The following is a 21,213-nucleotide window of genomic DNA, read 5'->3' on the forward strand; positions in this document are numbered from 1 at the left end:
GTGGATTTGTATCATCCCAGAGCAGAAATCATTCAGAGGCACAACCTTTTCTGTGCCTGTAACTGGAGCGTTGCGTGACGTTGTAAAATGATGGAAACAGCTCCAAGTCGGCCACCGACTCCCCTGTGATGCCTGCGGGGGGCGGCTCATCTGCTGGCCACTGGTTCTCAAACTCTGACACGTTCCAGAGCCACCTGGAAGGCTCGGGAAGGCACAAGGGGTGGGGTGGGGGGCTCATGCCCAGAGTCTCTGATTCCGCGAAGACATCTGGATTTCTGGCAAGTTCCAGGGCTGCTATTATTAGTGGTTCAGGGACCACATTTTGAGAACCGCTTAGGCAATGATACCTAAGAATGAGGGGGGACCACAGGTAGCAGTTCTATGACTGCAGGACGTCAGAGCATATGCTGAGTGACCAACCGGTTTGCCTGGGACTTGAGGGGCATTGAATTCTGTCCTCTCAAAATCTATGTTGTAGCTGATCCCCAGCACCTGTGAACGTGACCGCATCTGGAAATAGGGTCTTTGCAGACGTAGTTAGTTAGGATGAGGTCATACTAGAGTAGTGTGGGTCCTGAGCCAATGACTAGTGTCCTATAAAAAGCGGAAATCTGGACTCAGAGACAGATACACAGAAGGAAGAACGCCATATGAGGACAGAGGCAGAGACAGGAGTGATGCAGCTACGCGCCAAGGGATGCCAGGGATTGCCAGCCACCACCAGAAGCCGGGGGAACGTGGAACTGATTCCCCTCGGAGCCTCCAGAGGGGAACCAAGCCTGCCAACATCTGGACTTCAGACTTCTGGCCTCATATCTGGGAGGGAATACATTTCTGTTGTTCTAAGCCACCCCATTTGTGGTACTTGTTGTGGCCGCCCTCGGGGGTCCCACAAGGTCAGACTTTCACTTTGAAAACCAGGACAGTCCCTGGCAAACCAGAACGAGCTGGTCACCGTAAGCGTGATCAAGTGAAGTTCACAAGGCCGGAACTCTCAGGTTTACAGAGGAGGAAGCTGATGCCCCGAGAAGTTGTGACCTGCTGTCCTTGGTCCACTCGGGCCATGCTCACTGGACACCACAGACTGGGGTGGCCCATGACAATGGAGGTTTTTCTCTCATCGTTGGAGGCTGGGAAGTCCAAGATCAAGGCGCCGGCAGACTGGGTCTCGGAGAGGCCTGCCCCCTGGCTTACAGGCATGGTCCTCATGTGGTGGGAGGGATGAGGGAGCTCTCGGGGTTTTCATTAGGCACGGGCCCATTCGTGAGGCTCCACCCTTATGACTGCGCACCTCCCGAAGACCCCAGCACCTCACAGCACCACACTGGGGCTTAGGATTTCAACCTATGAATTTGGGGGACGCAAACATTCAGTCTGTGACGCCTGCCAAGGGTCACCTCGCATTCGTGTGAGAACCTAGAACACGAGCCTTCTAAGAGTGGACCACGGCCCCCAGATGCTTCACGTACACCTGAGTGCGGACACACGTGTGCACTGTTGGGCCGCACCCCGCAGGCCTACAAGACTGCAGAAAGAGCCCAGAGTCAGCAGCACAGACATCAGTGGTCTGATGGATGGGGGAGCTTACACGTCTGAAGCAAGGTCCCGGAGCAACACCCCACCATGTGAGGCTGACAGTGGGCAGGACGTGGAGGCAGCCTTCGCTTCCGGTGGGGAAGGGGAGATGACCAGTTATGGGGGGAATTGACGTCAGGTTGGCTCATTAGTTACCAGGGAAACCAGCAGAAGGGCACACCCCTCACCGCCCCTTTGATAAGAACAGTCACCAGCTGGGGCCTGGGGCACGTACGTAGGAAGCTCAGTCTTGTGCATAGGGTGTAGTCCGGAAGGGGATGTACAGAGAGCAAGAGAGCTGCCATCACGAGAGGCCTGACCGTACAGCACATACGTGAGCGTGTGAGCCGCACTGCAGCCTCAGGTGGGGGTGGGGGGCTTCGTGCAGAGTCACACTGAGTGGGTTCCGGGGCGAGACCTAGATTTTGCATTTCTGACGAGTGCAACGTGATGCCGATGCTGCTGGAAGCTGCCTGGGTTATATAACCCCCTCGGGAAGATGCAGCCCCTGGAATAAAGAAGTGACCTTGGGCTGACTGCTGGGGAGGGTGGAGGACCCAGGTTCTTGCCCTTGCTCTGCCACCTGGGGGGACAATCCACATTTCTGGATTCACCTTTTTCCATCTGCAAAATGAAGAAGCAGTTGAACCCAATCGGTTGTTTCCACTTACGCCTGTTTCTCGAGCTGGATTCTGGTGTTCCACTACAAAATGAAAATTGTTTTAGACAAAAATTTTATTTCAATCTCGAGGTTGTTTTTCCCAACGATTTTTCTTAAATAGGTGACACCTGCAGCCAGTTGTCCAAGTGACTTAACCCCAAATAACATCTATTTTAAGGGCTGCCGGTGCGTCCGGGGGTGAGGGTGAGGGTGGGGCGAGGTGGGTCTCTCTAAGTTGAGAGCAACTGGGGCGGAGCCTGAGCCCCCGCCCCGCCCCCGGTCGCGTTTGCTCTGTCGCCCCCTGGAGTCCGAGGAAGGCACGGACTCTGCGCCCTTTTTCTCCGCATTCCTGACCTGCTGCAGCCCGTACTGGGGTGTAGGTTCCCGAGGCCCTGCCCTAGTGACCTGCAAGCTTGTCCATGGTTTCTTTCACTTTCCGAGATTCCTTTTCGGGTTTTCGGGGTGAAGGGCTATCGGAAAGCGGGGGACTCCGCAGGAGAGGGAGGGGAGCCCGACGCCGGGGTAGGGGCGGGGAGGGGGGGCGGTCGGCGGGGGGAGGGGGAGGCGGAGGCCCGGTGCTCCGCGTGTTAACATCTTAGAGCTCCGCAAGGAAGGGGGTGTGAGAGATGCCACGCGGTTGTCCCCGGCCCCCAAGTCCACGCGCACGCGCCACGGCCCCCCGCGAGGAGGTCGGCCCTTCCTCTCTCCCCCAGATCCCGGCGCCGAGGGCGCGGCGGGCTGCATCTTCCTCGCAGGCTCCCTGCCCGTCCTGCCACCCGCCCCTGATGGGTGACTGGCCACCAACAGCTCCTGTGTTACCTTTCCGGAGGCGCCAATGCTTCCTGGCCGGTGGGCTCCCCACCCCCTCGGGGTGCTAAGAGTCACCAGGCGCCCGGAGCCGGTTCTGGCCTCTCAGGGAAGATGCAATTCCATCCCTCTGTCTACTGGCGGCTCTGTGATGAGTTTCCTCAGCGGGGAGAAGCCCGGTGAAAACTCTGTTTGGGGAAGACTGATCTGCTGATGGGCGCCCCGGCTTCCTTTTCTGGGATGAGGTGAGGGAGGCCAAGGAAACACAAGGAACCACGGAGGAGAGCATCTGCTGCTTAAACTTCTCGACTCCCACCTCACCCCCAGCCCCGCCTGGGCGATGCTGTCTATTGAGGGAAAGTGGACAGCACCAACTCTTCCCACAATGGGAACACACTCCAGTCTTGGGAAGCCGGGAAAGGGGGCCCGGAGGCTGGCCTCCTCTTAGCGTTTCCCCCTCTCAGATGAGAGCACCCCTGGGAGGGCGGGGGCGCAGGACGGGAAGCAGGTTAGGGGCGGGGAACTCAGATTCAAAACATAGGGAAGGGACCGAGGGCCACATGCAAATGTTCCGTAAACTCGGATTCGAATATTAGCAGTGGAAAAAGGGTACCACAGCAGATAAAAACATTTAAAATTTTTAAATGGACACTATGAACATCTATATGCCAGTAAATCTGAAAACTTAGATGGATGGTCAATGGAATGGAAGACTATAAATGACCAATAATGACTCGAGAAAAAATACAACGCCCAAACAGAACTGTAAGTGTTAAAGGAATTGAATCCGTAGTCAAAATATCTAACCATATATAAAGCACTAACGGGGCTTCCCTGGTCGCGCAGTGGTTAAGAATCCACCTGCCAGTGCAGGGGACACGTGTTCGCGCCCTGGTCCAGGAAGATCCCACATGCCGCGGAGCACCTAAGCCCGTGCACCACAGCTACTGAGCCTGCACTCTAGAGCCTACGAGCCACAACTACTGAGCCCGCGAGCCACAACTACTGGAGACCGCGCACCTAGAGCCCGTGCTGCACAAGAGAAGCCACGGCAATGAGAGGCCTGCGCACCGCAACGAAAAGTAGCCCCCGCTCGCCGCAACTAGAGAAAGCCCGCAGGCAGCAATGAAGACCCAACGCAGCCAAAAAATAAGTTAATTACTTTTCAAAAAAATGTTCTCATTGCTCGTGGGTAAACACCAGGTCGCACGGTAGGTGTATCTTAACTTTATAAAAATATGTTTCTGCAAGTGGCCGCAGGGTTTTACATCCCTTCCAGCAGCTCAGGAGTGTCCACCTGCCCTGCATCCTCACCAAGACTTATAATTGGTTGTCTCTTTAAATTTCTGCCATTCTAACGAGATATAGTGATGTCTCGTTGTGCTTTGAATTTGCATTTGAGGGGGAGTTTTTAAAGGATGGGCATATTCTTGGCCTTTGAGGCATTAGATCAGGAAATGTTGAAGACTTAGGTGAAGGAGGAAGAACTGGTGGAGCAAAGTCCAAAACAAGAACAGGAATAGACAAGCTGGGCATCCTTGGAAAACTGCCAAACGCTGAAGGAATGTTGGAATTGTGCATCTGTAGGGGTTGAGGGCATGGATTCTGGATTCAAATCCCAACTCCACTGCTTACTTGTTGTGTGACCTTGGGCAAGTTACTTATTCACTCTGCCTCACTTTCCACATCTATGAAATGGGGGTAATAATACCTACCTCTTAAGATTGTTGAGAAAATTAAATGATATAATAAGTCTTCGTTGGTGCCTTACTGTGTAAACACTATGAGAGTCATTATTATTGTCCCCATTTTTGAATTTATTATAATTCTATGTCTTCCTACTACCTGGCCCCTAACAATTTCCCTGAGAGGGAGGGGGAGTGTAGTTACTGTAACCACCTCTAGGGGTCAGGCTTCAGCGCCTTTCACTTACCTAAGCGGCGCAGTATTTGAGGATAGGATATGGGGGACAAGGGGATTCTTTCCAGGACCCACGCGTCCAGCCTTTGCACTACCACCCGTTTCTTCCCTACCCCAATCCAATGTTCCCCCTTGGAGACCTCTGGCCCCTCTTTTGGGAGGGAGATGTCTTATCATCATCTCCTAGAAGTGGATTTGAACTCGGGCAGAGCAGGGAACCCCGGGCCCGTGGGACCTCACACTGAGCAAGCCAGAGGATGTTTTCACCCCTCAACCCAGAAGGCTGAGGTCCCGGCTAGTCCACAGACAGGGCACAGATTCTGGCTAAAGGTGTTCCCTCCCTCCCTGTCCAATAAAAATGGGTCCCAGTCCAGTGGTTCAAGCCACAAACTGGGAAAGGTCTTCAGATAATAGGTTAGATTACAGGTTAAAACACACACGGACACAACAAAGGAACAGATGACAGGTTAACACACACTAAAGCAAAGGAACAGATAACAGACTAATAGACATACCACAAAGGAATAGATAACAGGTTAACACACACACATCAGTCAGGAAGGACTCGGGAAAAATGAGCAAAGGATATGAGTAAGCAGTAAACAGCAGAGCAAACATGATGTACGTATGGACGATGTTGAGAAGCTGAACACAAATGCACGGGTCTGGGGGGCCTTTGCTTCATCCTGTGGAGTTGAAGGTGTGCTCATGCTTCCCCTGACAATTTTACTAAAGGTGTGGACCCCAAAGGGGGCGAGATTGGCCCCTGGGTTCTTTTGGGAATGTGAAGGTGTTTCCATTTGTCAGAATGACAGAGGAAGGGTAGCCTTCAGTAGGCAGGACCCAAGGATACTTGATACCCTGCAACATGCAATGAGCAATTGTCCCACAGTTTCACCCATAAACGCAGAATTCCCTGGTGGTCCAGTGGTTAGGACTCCGTGCTTCCACTGCAGGGGTTCGATCCCTGGTTGGAGAAGTAAGATCTGACCAGCCTTATGGCGCGGCCAAAAGAAAAAAAAAAAAAAAGACAGTATTCTTTGCCTGATTTTAATATATGCTGAATTTTCCCAGCATGCAATTTACTAACTAGATGGGAGATTTTTCTTAGTTTTCTGAGGGACTTTTCCAAGAGTTATTCATTCACCGTTTCAGAAACTGGGGTCACTAACAACAAAATAACAAATTGCAGAAGGATGCATATATAATATTGCCACGTTGTAAAAATGTGTATTATTTCCCTGTATACAAATAGACAGTAAAGATGTGAAAACATGCAAAGAAATAATAAACACAAACATCACGGTAGTGGGTATATGTGGGGAGGAAAAGCTTCTGATGACTTCTTTCTTTAAAGAAAATAAATCAACCTGACATAAACATGGCAACACATTAATATTTGACAAACCTGGGTAGTGGGTGTGTCATTGTTCCTTATTCTCTAGAGCTCTCTATGCTCTAAATTGCCCAAAAGGGAGAGAGACTTGACAAAAACAAGAGGCAGGAGGATGGAGGCAGGCAGGTGGGCACTGAATCAGCACACATTTTGCAACTTTCTGACACTGAGCAGCTACTGACAGCTTTTAAGTTTGCATGTTATTGAGATTTTCTAAAAATCAAGGTAGCACCCTCAGCCTTCTCCTTCCACTGTCACCACACTTACGCTGAGCCCATTCCCCCAGTATTTTGTCCCCAACTAGCTGTCACATGTGGCTTAAGATCTCACCTATTTCAAAGTACATGTTAACAATGCTTTGAAGATGATCCACTCAAAGAAATGAGTCTCTACTGGTGAGGTTTTGCCAGTCTCGTATTTGTATATGCATGTATTGATAGCTATTTAGGGGAGGAGCTCTTCTCAGGCACACATAGATCATGTGAGTCTTGGCAGACCTGACCTCCTTATAATGAAAATCCTGAGTGAGAATTGAGATGTTGCATTGGGAATGGGGAATAGAGGTTAAAATTGCAGACATCTTATCGACAGGTTCATTTTTTACCAATTCTCTGAGGTCTGTGACTGGTCATTTTTCAGTATTCTTTGCAGAAAATACCCCAAATCACTGCTCTGTTTTGAATTCTGCCCACATCCCCTGTGTGCATTGTCTGTGGGCCCTGGCATAGTAACGGCAAATACAAATTAAAGATAAGACACTCTGAAAATAATGAGATCCCGCTACACACCTAGCAGAATGGCTAAAATCCAAAGCACTGACACCACCAAGTGCTGGCAAGATCGGAGTAGCAGGAGCTCGCATTCATCGCTGGCAGGAATGCAAGCAGTGCAGCCGCTCTAGAAGACCGTTTGGCAGTCTCTTCAAAACTCAACATACTCTTAACCATATGATCCAGACTCGCTGGATACATACTGCTGATATTTACCCAAAGGAGCTGAAAACTGATCTCCATGCAAAAACCTGCCCATGAATGTTTATAGCAGCTTTATTCGTAATTGCCATAACTTGGAAGCAATCAAGATGTCGTTCGGTAGGTCAGTGGATAAACTGTGACGCAGCCAGACAATGAAATATTATTCAGCGCTAAAAGGAAGTGAGCTATCAGGCCATGAAAAGACGTAGAGGAAATGCAAAGGCATATCACTCATTAAAAGAAGCCGATCTGAAAAGACGACATACTGTATGATTCCAACTAGATGACATTCTGGACAAGGCAAAACTATGGAGACAGTGAAAGGATCCGTGATTGCCAGGGGTTGGGGCGGGGGGAGAGGGATGAATAGGCAGAGCACAGAGGATTTTTAGGGCAATGAAAATACTCTGTATGTATATGTATGATGCTATAATGATGGATACATGTCATTATACGGTTGTCAAAACTCGACACCAAGAGTGAACTGTAATGTAAACTGTGGACTTCGGGTGATAGCCATGTGTCAATATAGGCTCATCAGCTACAAGAAACGTACCGTCTGGGTGTGGTGCTGATGGTGGGGGGGACGGTATACGTGGAGGTGGGGAGGGTATGGGAACCTTCTATACTTTTACTCAATTTTGCTATGAACCTAAAACTGCTCTGAAAAATAAAGCCTATATTTAAAAAAATAATAAGGGGCTTAATTTTTCCAGGTGAATACAAGGGAAGAGACTCCCCTTCCCCTTTTTCTTCCAGAATTTCTTTGTCTTTTTCACATGTATGGGCACCATTTTTTTTTTTAACATCTTTATTGGAGTATAATTGCTTTACAGTGGTGTGTTACGTGCACCTTTTTAATGGCTAAAGAAACCTCTTGCCAGTCTAATACTCTGAAGGTTTCCTGTAGCAGCTGGGAGCTATCTGTTTGAAACATAATGTCCCACCTCCCAGTTTCCGGGGAGGAGAGGGGCTTAACTTCAGCTGCCACCTTACTCTGAACTGCAAAGCCTATTAATTTTCTCGTATCTGGGCATAAAGATACGAGAAAATTATATCTTGAGAACATGTACATAATGAGTATGTCTGTCTGACTCTGAAAGGCTGAGCCTTCTCTGTCTCTGCAGTCACTGTAGCAGATTGCCTGGGACGCATCATCTCTTGGGTTAATGCTTAGTCAGTAATACAACTGTTCTCTCTCTTCAACCTATATGGACAGGCTCTCTGGGTTGGGAGATTTTGTTTTGACTTCCATTTCCCCAGCAGGGCCCATGTCCGGAAGCAAACGTTAGAATGTGTGGTTTGGCCAGTGTGGATGCCCGTGGGGATGGCAGTCAGGCCAGGCCCCCTGGCAGGCCTGTCCTTGGATGCAAGGGTGACACGCAGGTGGTAGTGTCTGCACTACATGTGCCAGCCTCCCAGAGCAGGGACAAGGTCACCCCTGTGCCTCCATTGTCATGACCTCCTTTTCCTGGACCTGAAGTGTCTCATCCGTGAAACGGTGATAAAAATCTTCTTTCCTAAGAACAGCTCAGACTGCTCCCCGCACCCGCATCCTCTCTGCCCTGTCCTCTGTGAAGCCCCCTGGGGTCACCATGGCTTGGATGAGCTCTCTCTCCTTCGAGCTCAGGGTTGGCCCCTTGCCCCAGCTAACCGCCCTGCATTGTTCTCCGCGTGCACGTCTCATCCCCCCGGCAATTTGGGGGTGCGCATCTTGTGGCCTCAGTGTTGACTCTGTTCATTTCACAAACAATCTTTGAGCCTCTGTTATGTGCCAAGAACGTCTGTGCCCTGAGAAAGTCCCACGCTGGGGTGAGGCTGCGTGTTTCTGTAAACCCGTCCTTGCCATCCAGGGTGGTCTGGGTGCAGAGCACTGTGGCCCACCGGCGAGTGGGGTTTGAGTCGGGGCGGGTGACACCTCAACGGATCAAGGGTGAGCACGGACTGGGCGGAGAGGGGCAGAGGTAGAGGGACAGCATTCTGGTGGGCAAAACAGCAGAAGTGGAGTCTGCAGGACCACAGCCTGGCATAGAGATGTAGGGGCAGCCCAGGGTGCTGCTGGAGCAGAAAATTTAAGGTGGGGCTGGGAGCTAAGACCGAAGTGTAACAGAGCAGGACCCTATTGGACCTTCCTGACAAACCCCTCCCCTGCATGTCTCTGCCTGACTCTTGTCTGTAGAAAAGCTGTAAGTCTCCCAGGCCTCCCCTGAGTCACAAAAGCCTGGCTCAAGAATTAATGAGTGGAAGGATGTGAACATGTAGTGATAGAGCAGTGGGGCCAGGAGAACTGGTAAGAATTTGAACGGTAAATCAGCCATGTGGCGTCACAGAATCCTTAGCTCCTCCCTGAAGTACCTAGATAACAGTATCTGGTGCACACTTCCTGAGTTGTTTTACAGATGCTAAAATCCCCACCAAATGGAAGAAGTTAACTACTTGATGACCATGAGCACGTAGCCCCCAGGCCTACTGGAGCCTGCCGATTGATTGATCACGTTAACCCCTGTGACACCACCGCACTCTACCGCACCTGACACCGCCCCACTACCTCACCGGCAGCCAAGCAGAGACTTGTGCGGGCGCCGGACCACTTCACACCCTGCAACTCCCCTCCCTCACCCTGCCTATAAAAAAACCTTCCCTGAAACCCAGCAGGGAGTTGCAGCCTTTTGAGCGTGAGCCAGCCGGTTCTCCTTTCATGCCCCTTGCAAGAAACCCTCCTCTGTGCCGAGCTCCAACATTTCGGTTTGTCTGGCCTCCCTGTGGGTAGGGTACACAAACTTGGGATGGACAAGAGCAGCGGGCAGGGGGGCGGGCAGGGGCTGTCTTCTTTGCCCTCTGGAGCAGGGGTCCAGCCTTCTTCACTCAAAGAGAAAGCGAACTCAGTACCAATGTGAGCCTGGGTCCCCGGGTGGGAGAGCGCGCGGCGGGAGGTCTGGTAAGGCTCTGTGCGGAGGAGGGAGGGCGAGGGGAGCCTGAGGAACCCCACCCCAGGGCAGAGGCGTCGGGGGGCGGGGCGGGGCCCACCAGTCCTGACTCAGCAGGGCCGGCGAGAGAGGAGGCCTTGGGGGCTGGCTGGGCTCGCGGGCGCGATAGCACCAGGGAGACCCCCGGGCGGGGGCGGGGGACGGGTTGGGTCCCACGGGCCGGGCGGCCCCTCGCGGGCTTAGCACGCCCGACAGCACTAACGCGCCGGCCCAGCAAATCTTTTGTCGGGGCGGCGCTGAGCCAGCAGGGCGCCGCCCGCTATATCTGGGGCCCCCGCGGGCCGGTGGGACCGCGCACGAGGCGCACCATGGCGCAGCGCTCGGGGAAGGTGAGTGCCCACTCTAACCTCTCGCGTCCGTCCGCCGCCGCCCAGGGTGACCGCAGGGGCCCAGACACCCGCCCTCATTGCTCTTTGTGCTGAGGATGGGGGCCGGGGACAGGTGCGGCCAACCCGCTTGATGCCCTTTGCATCTGACAACCCCGAGCAGAGTGGGCTAAATTTCTGAACAAAACGGGGTGCCTGGCCCCGGCTGAGGGCCTCTGTGATGTGGGTGGGGAGTTCTTCCACCCAGTGTCTCCAGCACTGGCTCTGCGGCGCCAAGCCCCTGCCCCAGAGCCCAGCGCAGGGACGGTGCCCCAGAGCCCGGCGCCCGGACAGTGCTCAGACCTAAGGGGTGCCGGGGTTGGAGTGGGGATCCTCGACTTGCCCTGCAGCCCTTGGGCCCCGCTTCTTTGCCTGAGGCTGTTCGAATGTGGCTGCTCCTTCCTCAGGATCTGCTCAGGGGCACTTGGGGCAGGTTCTCTGCAAAATGTTGAAATTTGAGGGACCTTCGAATCCTGTGGGTGACCAGTTGTCCTTGAATATCTGGGGCGGGGGGAGCCCTCCATCAGATCTGCCTTGTGCGGGAAGAGTGGCAAGTTTGGATCCCTACCCCCTTCCCTGGCTCCCTATTCTAGCTAAGCTGAGACTGCCTTTGGTTTCCAGGGGCTACATTCAAGGTTAGTGGGTGAGAGCATTACTGTATCTGTCTGCGGGGGCTGGGTTATGCCTCAGCGACAACGCCGAGAGCTCATCTCCACTGTGGTCTGCACACCCTCCTCTGTGCTGCAGAGGGACACCTTGATATCAGCAGAGGGAAAGGGAGAGGCGAGAAGTGGTGCGTGGTGTTCAAAGCTTCCACGTCCACACACATCCCTTTGGCCAAAGCTTCTGGCCTCGCCTAGCTCCGAGGGGCCCAGAGGAGCAGTTCTACCCTCAGTGACAGTACACGTACATCATGACCACAGTTACTGGGCCCCAGGCAACATTACTTTGCCAGGGCCCTTCTAGGAGCACGATTCTTGAAACCCAAAGAGTTATCGAGAGTTGGAATTTTCGGTTCCTCTGCAGAAAGTGAGTGAGTTTTGGGGTTGGTATGGTTCTTCTGTTTGTTTTTGTTTTGTTTTGTTTTTATTGAAGTACAATTGACTAACAAGACTTTATTAGTTTCAGGTGTATAACATTGTATATTTTTTTATACATTATCAAATGATCACCACAGCAAGTCCAGTTACCATCTGGTTCATGTTTAGTTTGGGAACAGGGACTACCCATCAGTGCAACATCACCATAGGACACAGTGTCTGAACTGAGCGCCGGGTTAGAAAGCTCCAGGTCTGACACATGCATGTCACCCAGAGGAGGGGCCTAGAACACAAAGGGACGGGGTTACATTGAAAAAGCCCTCTTTGGAGCCTTTAATCCTGTGCCAGGCCCTGACTTGGCTCATTGGATTCAATATCTCCTGTTAAGGGGCCCAGTCTCGGAAACCTGACTTTCTGGAAAGTGAATATTCGGTTATAGGGTTGTAGGTGAAGTGTTTTCTTTTGAAACATTTCGTTGGATGTTATGTTTTAACAATAAACAAAAATTGAGTTTAAAAAATGCAGTGGGAGTTTGAAAAGACCGTTTTCAAACGGGCCCCTGGACAAAGGGGAAATCCCTGTCCCCTCATATCTTCTGAGATCCGTCTGCTCAACCATGGCCTCCTGGGGTGGGGCGAGCCGGGTGCTGGGTCTGACCTCAACCCGCCATCCAGGCGTTCCCTCACCCAGGCAACAGGCAGTGTTGAGTGCCTACTGCATGCTGCAGGTCGGGGCTCCAGGGCCTGGGAATTGGGGTTCAGTGGTGGATGCTGGGCCACAGGAGAGAAGCCCCTGACTCCTGGGTCCTCTAACCTGGCCTTTCTAGATTACTCTCTACGAGGGCAAGCACTTCACGGGGCGGAAGCTGGAGGTCTTCGGGGACTGTGACAACTTCCAAGACCGAGGCTTTATGAACCGGGTGAACTCTGTCCGTGTGGAGAGTGGGGCCTGGGTCTGCTTCGATCACCCCGACTTCCGGGGCCAGCAGTTCGTCCTGGAGCACGGCGACTACCCCGACTTCTACCTCTGGAACAGACACAACGACCACATGGGCTCCTGTCGGCCTGTTGGAATGGTGAGTGGGCCTGGGCCACTCCACTTGGCCGGGGTGGGGGCGGTTCCTGCTGGAGTGACCCAGGGCCCAGTTAGGCCTGGTTAGACGTGGGATGAGTAATCGGGGGGTGGGGGTGGGGGGAGCAGGGCCCTCCCAGCTTTAGGAACGGATGAGACTGTGAGATCTTTAAGCCCGAGAGATGTCCCCACACAGACCCAGCCACTCCCATGCGTGGGGACCCAATAGGAAAGCCCCTGGGAGTTTTCATTCCTGCATTTTCAGCCATGTATCAGGAAACCACTTTCAATTTCTGATGCCAAAATCTTGCTGAGTTTTCCACTTAAAATGCTATTGAAAACATGAGAGGTTTGGCTCTGCAACCAGATAGGGGAGCATTCAGCTAAAGTAAGGCTGATGTGGTCCTGGTGCGTCCACCCAAGCAGGTCATCTTCTAGTGCTTTTCAGGAGCCTTCAATGGAGTGGCCGACGGAGGAAGCTTAGGTATCACTGGCCAGGCAGCGGGAATTGGGGGGCAGGAGCCAGCAGGTGGCTGCCTTTTCACAGGGCCACCCAGTACGTGCGGGAGAGCCAATGAGAGGTGTCACTCCCCCATGGCGATGTTGCCCTCAGGGTATAGGGTTTGAGACTGGGCATTCCCATTCCTTAGAATTTTTCCATCTTAAAGTCCTAACTGACCTTCTGTGAGCTCCGGAAGCTAGGGTGGGAAATGGCTGGTTCCCGAGACCAGGGTGTACAACTTATCAGAGAGTCTCGGCCCTGTGTCTGCGGGAGGACCCTCTCCTGGATGGACATCTGAGGACCCCCAGGGGAGGGGCCTCCTGTGTGGAAACCCCTCTCTTTTCTACATGGGTTGCAAAACCAGCTGGGCGTTGGCCTCTCAAATTGTAAGAATGCTTTCTTAAGATTTCCACCAGGTCACGGACATTTGGAAAAAAGAATTAACATGGCTGGCCCTGGATCTTGCATAATGCTATTTATATGAAAACTACCCTGGGTATCTTTCGAATGCTGTTCTCGGAAGAGCTGTCCTTGGGGCCAGCTGTGGCGCAGACCCAGCCCCCGCCGGCGCCAGAGCCCGTGGGGAGCTGGCCCACCTCGGTCTTTGGAAATACGGGGAATCTTACGGGGAGATGTATGTCCTCGTCCCAGGGAGCCAGCAGGAATTTCAGCAAATGAGATCCCTGTTATTTGTTTTAGATTTTTGGCTTCGTGTTTTAATAAACGTTCTATTACAGTTTGTAAAATATTATCATTTAAAGGCTGCCAGTGGCCTGTGGCCCAGGAGGGGGTGAAGGGCAGAGGAATGCGGTGGTATGTCTGGGGCAGGAGGAAGCCCAGTGGCCCGGGCCGGTCCGAGGGCGGCCGCTGTCCCAGGAGATCTGGCCCTCTCTGGACCTTGGGTTCTGCAGTTGAAGAACGAAGTGACTGGACTGGTTCAGGGGCTCTGAATCTTTTTAAACTAATAGACCCCTTTCATCCAACCAAATCTCATACGCAAGAATGAGCGGCAGTTCTGGTCTGAGGGGCGTGCGTTGAGGTTGGGGTACTCACCGGCCCCCCAGCCCAGGAACTCACGGGTGCCCTGGGTGCTGGATGGGTCCAAGCTCCTGCCCACACGGGCTCCTGTTTATGACGGGAAACGTCACCACTGTTCACCCTCTTTCCTTCCTCCACTTGTGGGGGGCCCACAGCATGGGGAGCATTTCCGCCTAGAAATCTTCGAGGGCTGCAACTTCACGGGCCAGTGCCTGGAGTTCAAGGACGACTGTCCCTTCCTTCAGAGTAAGGGCTGGACCAAGAACTGGGTCAACGCCATCAAGGTGTACGGGGACGGCGCGTGAGTAGAACCCGCGTGGCCGCTGACCACAGTTCCCCGCCTGCCGGGCTGGATCAGACCCCAGCAGGGGGGCAGCCTGTCCCCTGCCCAGAGACCTTTTCCCTCCCCCATCTGTCCCCCTGGCCCAGGAAGGCCATGGTGAGGGGACGCAGGGCCCCAAAGGCCCCCCTCGATGGCAGGAGGGCACTTTGCAGCCCTAGCCGTTTTCTGTGACTGGGCTGAGCTCATGGACTGCGCTTTGGTTTTCTCGAGCTGGGAGAAGTCTGCTCTGGCAAGGGCGGCCCTGCCCACATGCTCACCCGTTATTTACTCCGAACTGGACCTCTCCTACCACACGCCCCGCCCTGCCACGCTGGCCTCCCGGGGAGATGATGTCACAGTGGCTCACTTCTGGGGGATGGAGAGCGGCTGGGAGGCTTTTCCCCAGGCCCAGGGGGGCTCGTCCGCCCTAGCCCCAGAGAGCCGTCAGAACCCTGTGCTTCCATCGACTCCTGCACACCGGGTTCCCTCCACCAGCCAAGGGCATCTGAACGCCCATTGTGCACACCCTTTGTGCCAGTTTCACAGCCCCTGCTCACACCCCATCTGCCCAGCTGAGTGGAGAGCGTTGCCCCATTTTACAGAGGAGCAAGCTGAGACCCAGAAAGTTACCCCACCCCGCTGGGAGTGGCCCCACTGGGATTGCAGCCAGGCCTTTGGCTTCAAGTCAGACTGTCCCTGATCTAGAGCTGGGTGTCTCCCCAGATCTCAGCCCCATGTCCCAGGAGAAGAGCCCCGAAACGTGCGTCCCGGGAGCCTGGCTCTTCTCTCGGCAGCTACGGGAGCCCTTTGCTGTCTGTGTTTCTGAGGCGCGGGATCAGGGTGCAGGCGAGTGGTCACAGGAGGGACTGAAGGGGGCGTGGCCGAGCTGGAGGAAGAACCCCCACCTTCCCCTGCGAGGTCAGACGTTGGCTGCTGGGCCCTGGGCCCCTGACCCAAAGGCCTTTCAGAAATTCCAGGTTTGCCTTCAGTCAATGGCATCTGGCAATCCGGGGGTAGAATTCCAAAACGACCATTTGCTGGCTAAGTTGTGTCTTGTGAGGCCAGAGTCGTACCTTTGTGTAGAAGGTGTCCTGAGCCCCGAGGCCCAGTCCCCCTCCAGCCACCCCCGGGACTCCAGGGGCTTGTTAAGAGAAAAAGGCAGGAAGGTAGGAGCTAAGATTTGACTGTAGGGACTTCACCCCCCACTTCACCTAAGCGGAGATGGTGCTCAGAGGGGCGAGGACTCCACAGGGCACTGCCTGCAGTGGGTCCCACGTCTGGACCCGGGCTCTGCTCCGCTCCCCATGGAGCCCTCGTCCTTGGCCTCCTGTGACTTTAACTTGTAAAAAAAAATGTAAGCCCTTGGCAAGGAAAAGCTGCCCAGTGGTGCCTCCCAGGGTACCCTAGTGTGGGCGTGACCTCCTTCGAGGGCTTTCCGGGCATCTGAGGTTGGGGGTGCAAGGTGGGTCTCCCCACACCTCCTACCTGCCAGGAGCCATTTTCTTTGGGTCCCAAGTTGCTCAGGAATGGCCTGTCCCCACAGACCCGTGTCCTGAAGGGCACCTGGAAGAGATATGCCAGCACCTCGAGGCCCACTTCCCAAGGGTGCAGTCCTGGTGCCGACGGCGGACAGCGCGCCCCTCCCTCCCACGGCAGGAAGCAGGGGAGGGTGAGGGGTTCCCGTGGAGGCCTAGCCGGTGCCTTCCTCTTCTTCCTTTTGGGGACGCCCATATGCTCCAGGGCAGCCCAGGACACTGCTGGGGGTCCTTCCCAGCTCCTCCAGGGAGGGAGGGAGGGGCTGACTCCCTGGGAGGTGCCTCAAGCCACGGCCTCAGCATGTGCGCGGAGTGTGGGGAGGTCATGGGCAGGGTGGGGGATGCGGTGGGCACGGGGAGGCCGGCGGGGCAAGGGGTGGGGAGAGGCCAGAGTGGACCCAGCCTGCCCAGTGCTCCCCACTCACTCCCACTCTCCACCTCTCTCTCATGCCCAACCCCTGACCCTCAGCGGACTGTGCCAGGCTCCCGATGTGGGGTTGGGACGGGGGAGGAGAGGGACGGTGGTGGCAGGTGAGTGGCAGCTGGCCTTGTGCTGGATGGGCTCACAGATTCTGAGGATGTGTCTCCTGGGGAGAAACCTCCTTCAGCACCAGAGTGCTTTGGGGTCCATGGACAAGAACCCTTAGGTCAGAGCACCCCATGGCCTGGGCCAGAAGGGACCCCAGCAGCCAGACCTGGGTGTGTAGCCCCTTTGTCGGGGGCCTGGAGACTGAGGCCTGCTTTGCTTCCCAAGGCCCCCAGCCCCTCCGTGACTGACAGAGAAAAACGCTGTGTTCTATCAGTGGTCAAAGAGAAAGAGGCCAGAGTGAGGTGGAGAGGGCCGCCCTGGACAGAGTGGGTGTGGACCAAGTTGGCTTTGAGGCCCGCCGTGCTCCCCGCCGCCGCCCCCCCCCCCCCGCCCCTCAGCACAGGCTCCAGAGCCCAGCTCAGTGGGGGGGGTCCCCCTGGCCCTCCCAGCTGCCTGCTTGTCTCAGGGACAGTGGAGGGACGGGGCTGCGACAGCCACGCTCCCCACGTGTCCGGAGGCCTCTCCTCAGATCACACCCCCTGCCCTCCGGTCCGCAGGCAGAGACGACTTTCGGGGAGCCCCATCCCCCCACCGCCCCTTCCAAGAGAGAAACCTTCCCAATTACCTGCAGCCCCATAGCCTCTGGTGATGAGCGGCCCTGTTCTCTCCTGCCCTGGCCCAGAGCCCAGCCATAGGTGCTCCTAGACCAGTCCGTGTCCTTGTCGCCAGTCTCTGCTCCCCGGCCTGTTGGCAGCTGCCCTGGAGCTGGGAGCTGCGATGGGGAGGGAAGGGCTCCCTCATCCGTGCAGCTGCCTCCCTCACCCCTCACCCCACCGCAGGAACCTGTGGTCTGACTGATGTGAGACTCGCCAGGGCCTGAAGCAGGGCTGGGCGCACGCGTGGACCCAGGAACACATTTGCTGAACGATGGAACGAACGAATAGTAATCAGTTCCCATTCTGTGCCAGGCCCCCTGCCACGTGCTGGGTGCTGTCTGTGCAAACAGCCCTTTTCAGGAGCAGGAAGGAGTGGGGTGTGTGGGCGGGGGAGTGGGAGGATGAGAGTGGACGTGCGTCCTGGAACCACTTCTGGCCCTTGTGATGAACATTCTGGACTGGTCAGTTTCAAATGTCAGCTGAGCACCCCTGGGTGCAAAGTGTCTCACCGAGCACTGGCCCGGACACACGGGGCAGTGAAAGGACGGGCGGGAGGTGGGCGGAGAAATAAGCCAAGAACGGGGATGGGGTCACGGGCGGGAAGGGCTGGCCCGGGGCGGAGGGGCGCGGGGCGGCGGCTGCGGGGAAGGAGGGCACGCGCGGCTGTGGTGCCAGGACAGGAGCGGCCGGGCCCTGCGCTGCTCAGCACCGGGCCCTGACCTCCGCCGCCCTCTGGCCTAGGTGGGTCCTGTACGAGGAGCCCAACTACCGCGGCCGCATGTACCTGGTGGAGCGGGGCGACTTCCGCAGCTTCTCCGACTGGGAGGCCCAGAGCGCGCGCGTCCAGTCCCTCCGCCGGGTGGCCAACTTCTTCTAACCGCCCGCCCGCCGGTGTCTGGCTGCGACCAGGAGCGGCCCGGAGAGAGGGACAGTCCCCCCAGCCCGCCCGGGACTCGGACCGTGGGAAATAAACGTCATAAAAGCCAAGCGCTGAGTGACTCCTCTGCCCTTTGTGACCAAGAGACAGCCGGGCGGGGGGCCCCCAGGCCCTGGGCAAGGGGCTGGCAGGACCCCCCGGCGTGGGAGGGACCGATCAGGAAGGGTGGAGGGGGACGTTGCGAGGCACCCGCTGGGGGAGCATTAGGGCTGGAAGGGACCTATAGGTCATGGAGTTCAATCCTGTCACTTCACACGTGAAAAGCCAGTGTCCTACATGGAGAGTCACCACCTCGGGTCCCAGAGCAGCTCCCAGTGGAACCAGGATGGGGCCAGGGCGCTTCCCCTTCCAGGAACCCCACCCACAGGCCAGTTAGGGGAGAAAGGGGCAGCGGGGGAGGCGTGATGGGGGCGGGGCAAGGGACCAAGGGGGTCTGCTGCGAGGTAGGGGGTCTGCTGCGAGGTGGGGGCTCCCTCTGGGCTCTAGTCTCCCTGATCAGGGACAGGGGCTGCCAGGCCGCGTGGTCTGGTCCACTCCACAGCCAGGCCTGACCCAGGGGTCCTGAGTCTGCATCTCTGGGGGATCTTGTAGTTTATAAGGGAGGATCTTCTGAAAGGAGTGGCTGGATCCCAGGGACACATCACTCCTTGTATCCTGTAAGGAGAGAGAAACTGGGGGAAGACGAGGGGGAGTTGCTTCCTGAACAGGTGGGCTCTGGGGGGACGGAGGGGTAGGAGACTTAGGAGGAAGCTGAAGGGGTGAAGATTTCAGGGCTGAAGGGAGCAGAGAGCATCTGCTCACCCGCAGCTCGCAGGGCTGCACCACCCAGGGCCCAGGCTCTCTCCATCCCGAGGGTGAATCCACGGAGCTTCTCGGTGGCCCGGGCCCTCTGCAGGACACTGGCCCAGGAGAGAGGGAGGAAGGAGCCTGGCCTGGGAGGTAGTGGGATTTCCGGGAATAAGAGGCCCCCGATGCGTCCCCACCCATACTTCAGTGTCCAGCCTCCTGTCCCCAGTGAGAGAGGGCCTGCTGGATCCTGGGAGTGGCCCAGGTAACTCCGCGCTCCCCGCCTACGGCTGCCCGCCAGAATCCTGAGCAGCGGCGCTCACCGTCCCAACCGACAACTGAAAACCACCACAGAACTGATGGAAAGCCGTAGTTTGGAGTAAAAATAGGCCTTTATCTGTCATATATTGCAATTACTTATCCCAATTTATCTTTATCTGTTATTGTATGCTTTACACATACACATTTTCAGTGCTAAGGAAAATGATTTATTGATTTTTCTTGACTTTTCTTTCTTTTTATTATTAGGAACCCTTTCCAATTGTATTCAAGTTATTACATGCTTTCCTTTTCTCCACATTTATCACTTGAATCCTTCTGAAACTTGCATCTAACTTGGACTGGCTTATCGTGTAAATGATAGAAGCATAACCACCACCACGCACCAAGCAGAAAAAAAAAGAAAGAAACCACCACAAAACTAACGGCAAACCAGTCAGATCTCTGAGCCCGGAGTACCTCGCCTCGTGTGAGTCAAGAAGAGGGTTTGTTGAAAACCATGCTCCTGTTTTCCCTTTCTCTGCCCGTTTATTCGGGGATGTGGCGCTTTCCGTGTGACCTCAGCTACACTCGTCCCCACGTGTGGGAGGCCCTGCCCACAGCCATGCCCTTGTCCCTGCTCAGCTGCTCTTCCCTGCAACTGTCTGACCCTCAGAGCTCCACATCAGGCCTGGGAGGGGAGGGGTCAGTGGGGAGGGGAGGGGCCAGCGGGTCTGGCTGGCCCCAGGCTTCCAGAATCTCACACCCCTTTCCCCCTTGTTGATGTTGATGATGGAGCTTTTCCTTTATGCTCTGACTTGATGCCAGGCTCTGCACTAGGGGAACCTGTGTAATTTTACTTACTGTACAATAGCACCAAGATGGTGATATGCTTGTTATCACCACTATGAAGGACAGCTAGACGCAGACAGGTTAAGCAACTTGCCCAAGGTCACACAACAGTCAGGATTCAAACCAGGTCTCACTGATACCTTTGCTCCCAGCCACTCTGCTGCACACACATTTGCATATACAGGTGTATTTTATCGATACAATAGTTAAAATAACAGTAGTCCACCCAGTAGCAATCACATACTCAAAAGCATAGTCCCCTGCATCACCTCATTCAAACTCCCCATGGCCCATGAGGAAGGGAATCCAGACGTCCTTACCCTGGTCAGCAGGCATCACGGGGAGAAGTGGGGCCTGGTGTGAACTGGGTGCAAAGTGTATCAGTCAGCACGGGGCTTAGATGATGGAAATGTTTTCTCTCACGGTTCTGGAGGCCAGAAGTCCAAGATGAAGGTGCTGGCAAGTGTGGTTTCTCCTGAGGCCTCTCTCCCTGGCTTGCAGGGGGCCGTCTTCTCCCTGTGTCCTCACACGGCCTTTCCCCTGTGCGTGTCTGTGTCCTAATCTCTTCTTGTAAGGATACCAGTCATATTGGATTAGAGTCCAACCTAACGACCTCATTTTAACTTAATCACCTCTTGAAAGACCCTGTATCTCCTAATACAGTCACATTCTGAGGTTCTGAGGGTTAGGACTTCAACATACGAATTTGGGAGGGACACGTTTCAGCCTATAACATGAACCAAATGGTCTCTCCAGGCCTCAGTCTCCTGCTCTGTGAAATGAGTGTGATCACGTCTGTTGTTCCAACTGTATACAGCTGTAAAGGCCGAACAAGTAACCCTGAGAAGGTGCCATATGAATACTGGCTCTCAGTAGTAAGTGATGCTCTGGACGTCACCAGAACGTGGGGGGAGCAGCGTTAAGGGCCAGCTCTGGGTCTCCGCCCTGATCCTCTCTCTGTTACTCACTAGGATGTGTCCTTGGACAAGTCACTGCCCCATG

At 55.0% G+C, this 21,213-nt stretch overlaps 1 protein-coding gene across 1 annotated transcript; it reads left to right on the forward strand.

The window, feature by feature from the left end:
• Positions 1 to 10,628: 10,628 nt before the first annotated feature.
• Positions 10,629 to 18,730, forward strand: CRYGN (crystallin gamma N). The gene is made up of 4 exons (XM_027102745.1): positions 10,629 to 10,649; positions 12,552 to 12,800; positions 14,492 to 14,637; positions 18,120 to 18,730. The coding sequence occupies exons 1-4, from the start codon at positions 10,629 to 10,631 to the stop codon at positions 18,253 to 18,255; spliced, it is 552 nt and encodes a 183-aa protein (XP_026958546.1). The 3' UTR covers positions 18,256 to 18,730.
• Positions 18,731 to 21,213: the final 2,483 nt, after the last annotated feature.

Source organism: Aethalodelphis obliquidens, unplaced genomic scaffold (genome assembly GCF_003676395.1).
Source record: "Aethalodelphis obliquidens isolate GAN/ISIS:26980383/991018 unplaced genomic scaffold, ASM367639v1 scaffold5, whole genome shotgun sequence".
NCBI classification, from domain to species: Eukaryota; Metazoa; Chordata; class Mammalia; order Artiodactyla; family Delphinidae; genus Aethalodelphis; species Aethalodelphis obliquidens.

Excerpts from the sequence above, each read along its gene's own strand:
- CRYGN (XM_027102745.1), top strand. The coding sequence starts at position 10,629 with ATGGCGCAGCGCTCGGGGAAG. Across the intron at positions 12,801-14,491 it reads CCTGTCGGCCTGTTGGAATG|CATGGGGAGCATTTCCGCCT; the intron begins GTGAGTGGGCCT and ends GGGGGCCCACAG. Across the intron at positions 14,638-18,119 it reads AAGGTGTACGGGGACGGCGC|GTGGGTCCTGTACGAGGAGC; the intron begins GTGAGTAGAACC and ends CCTCTGGCCTAG.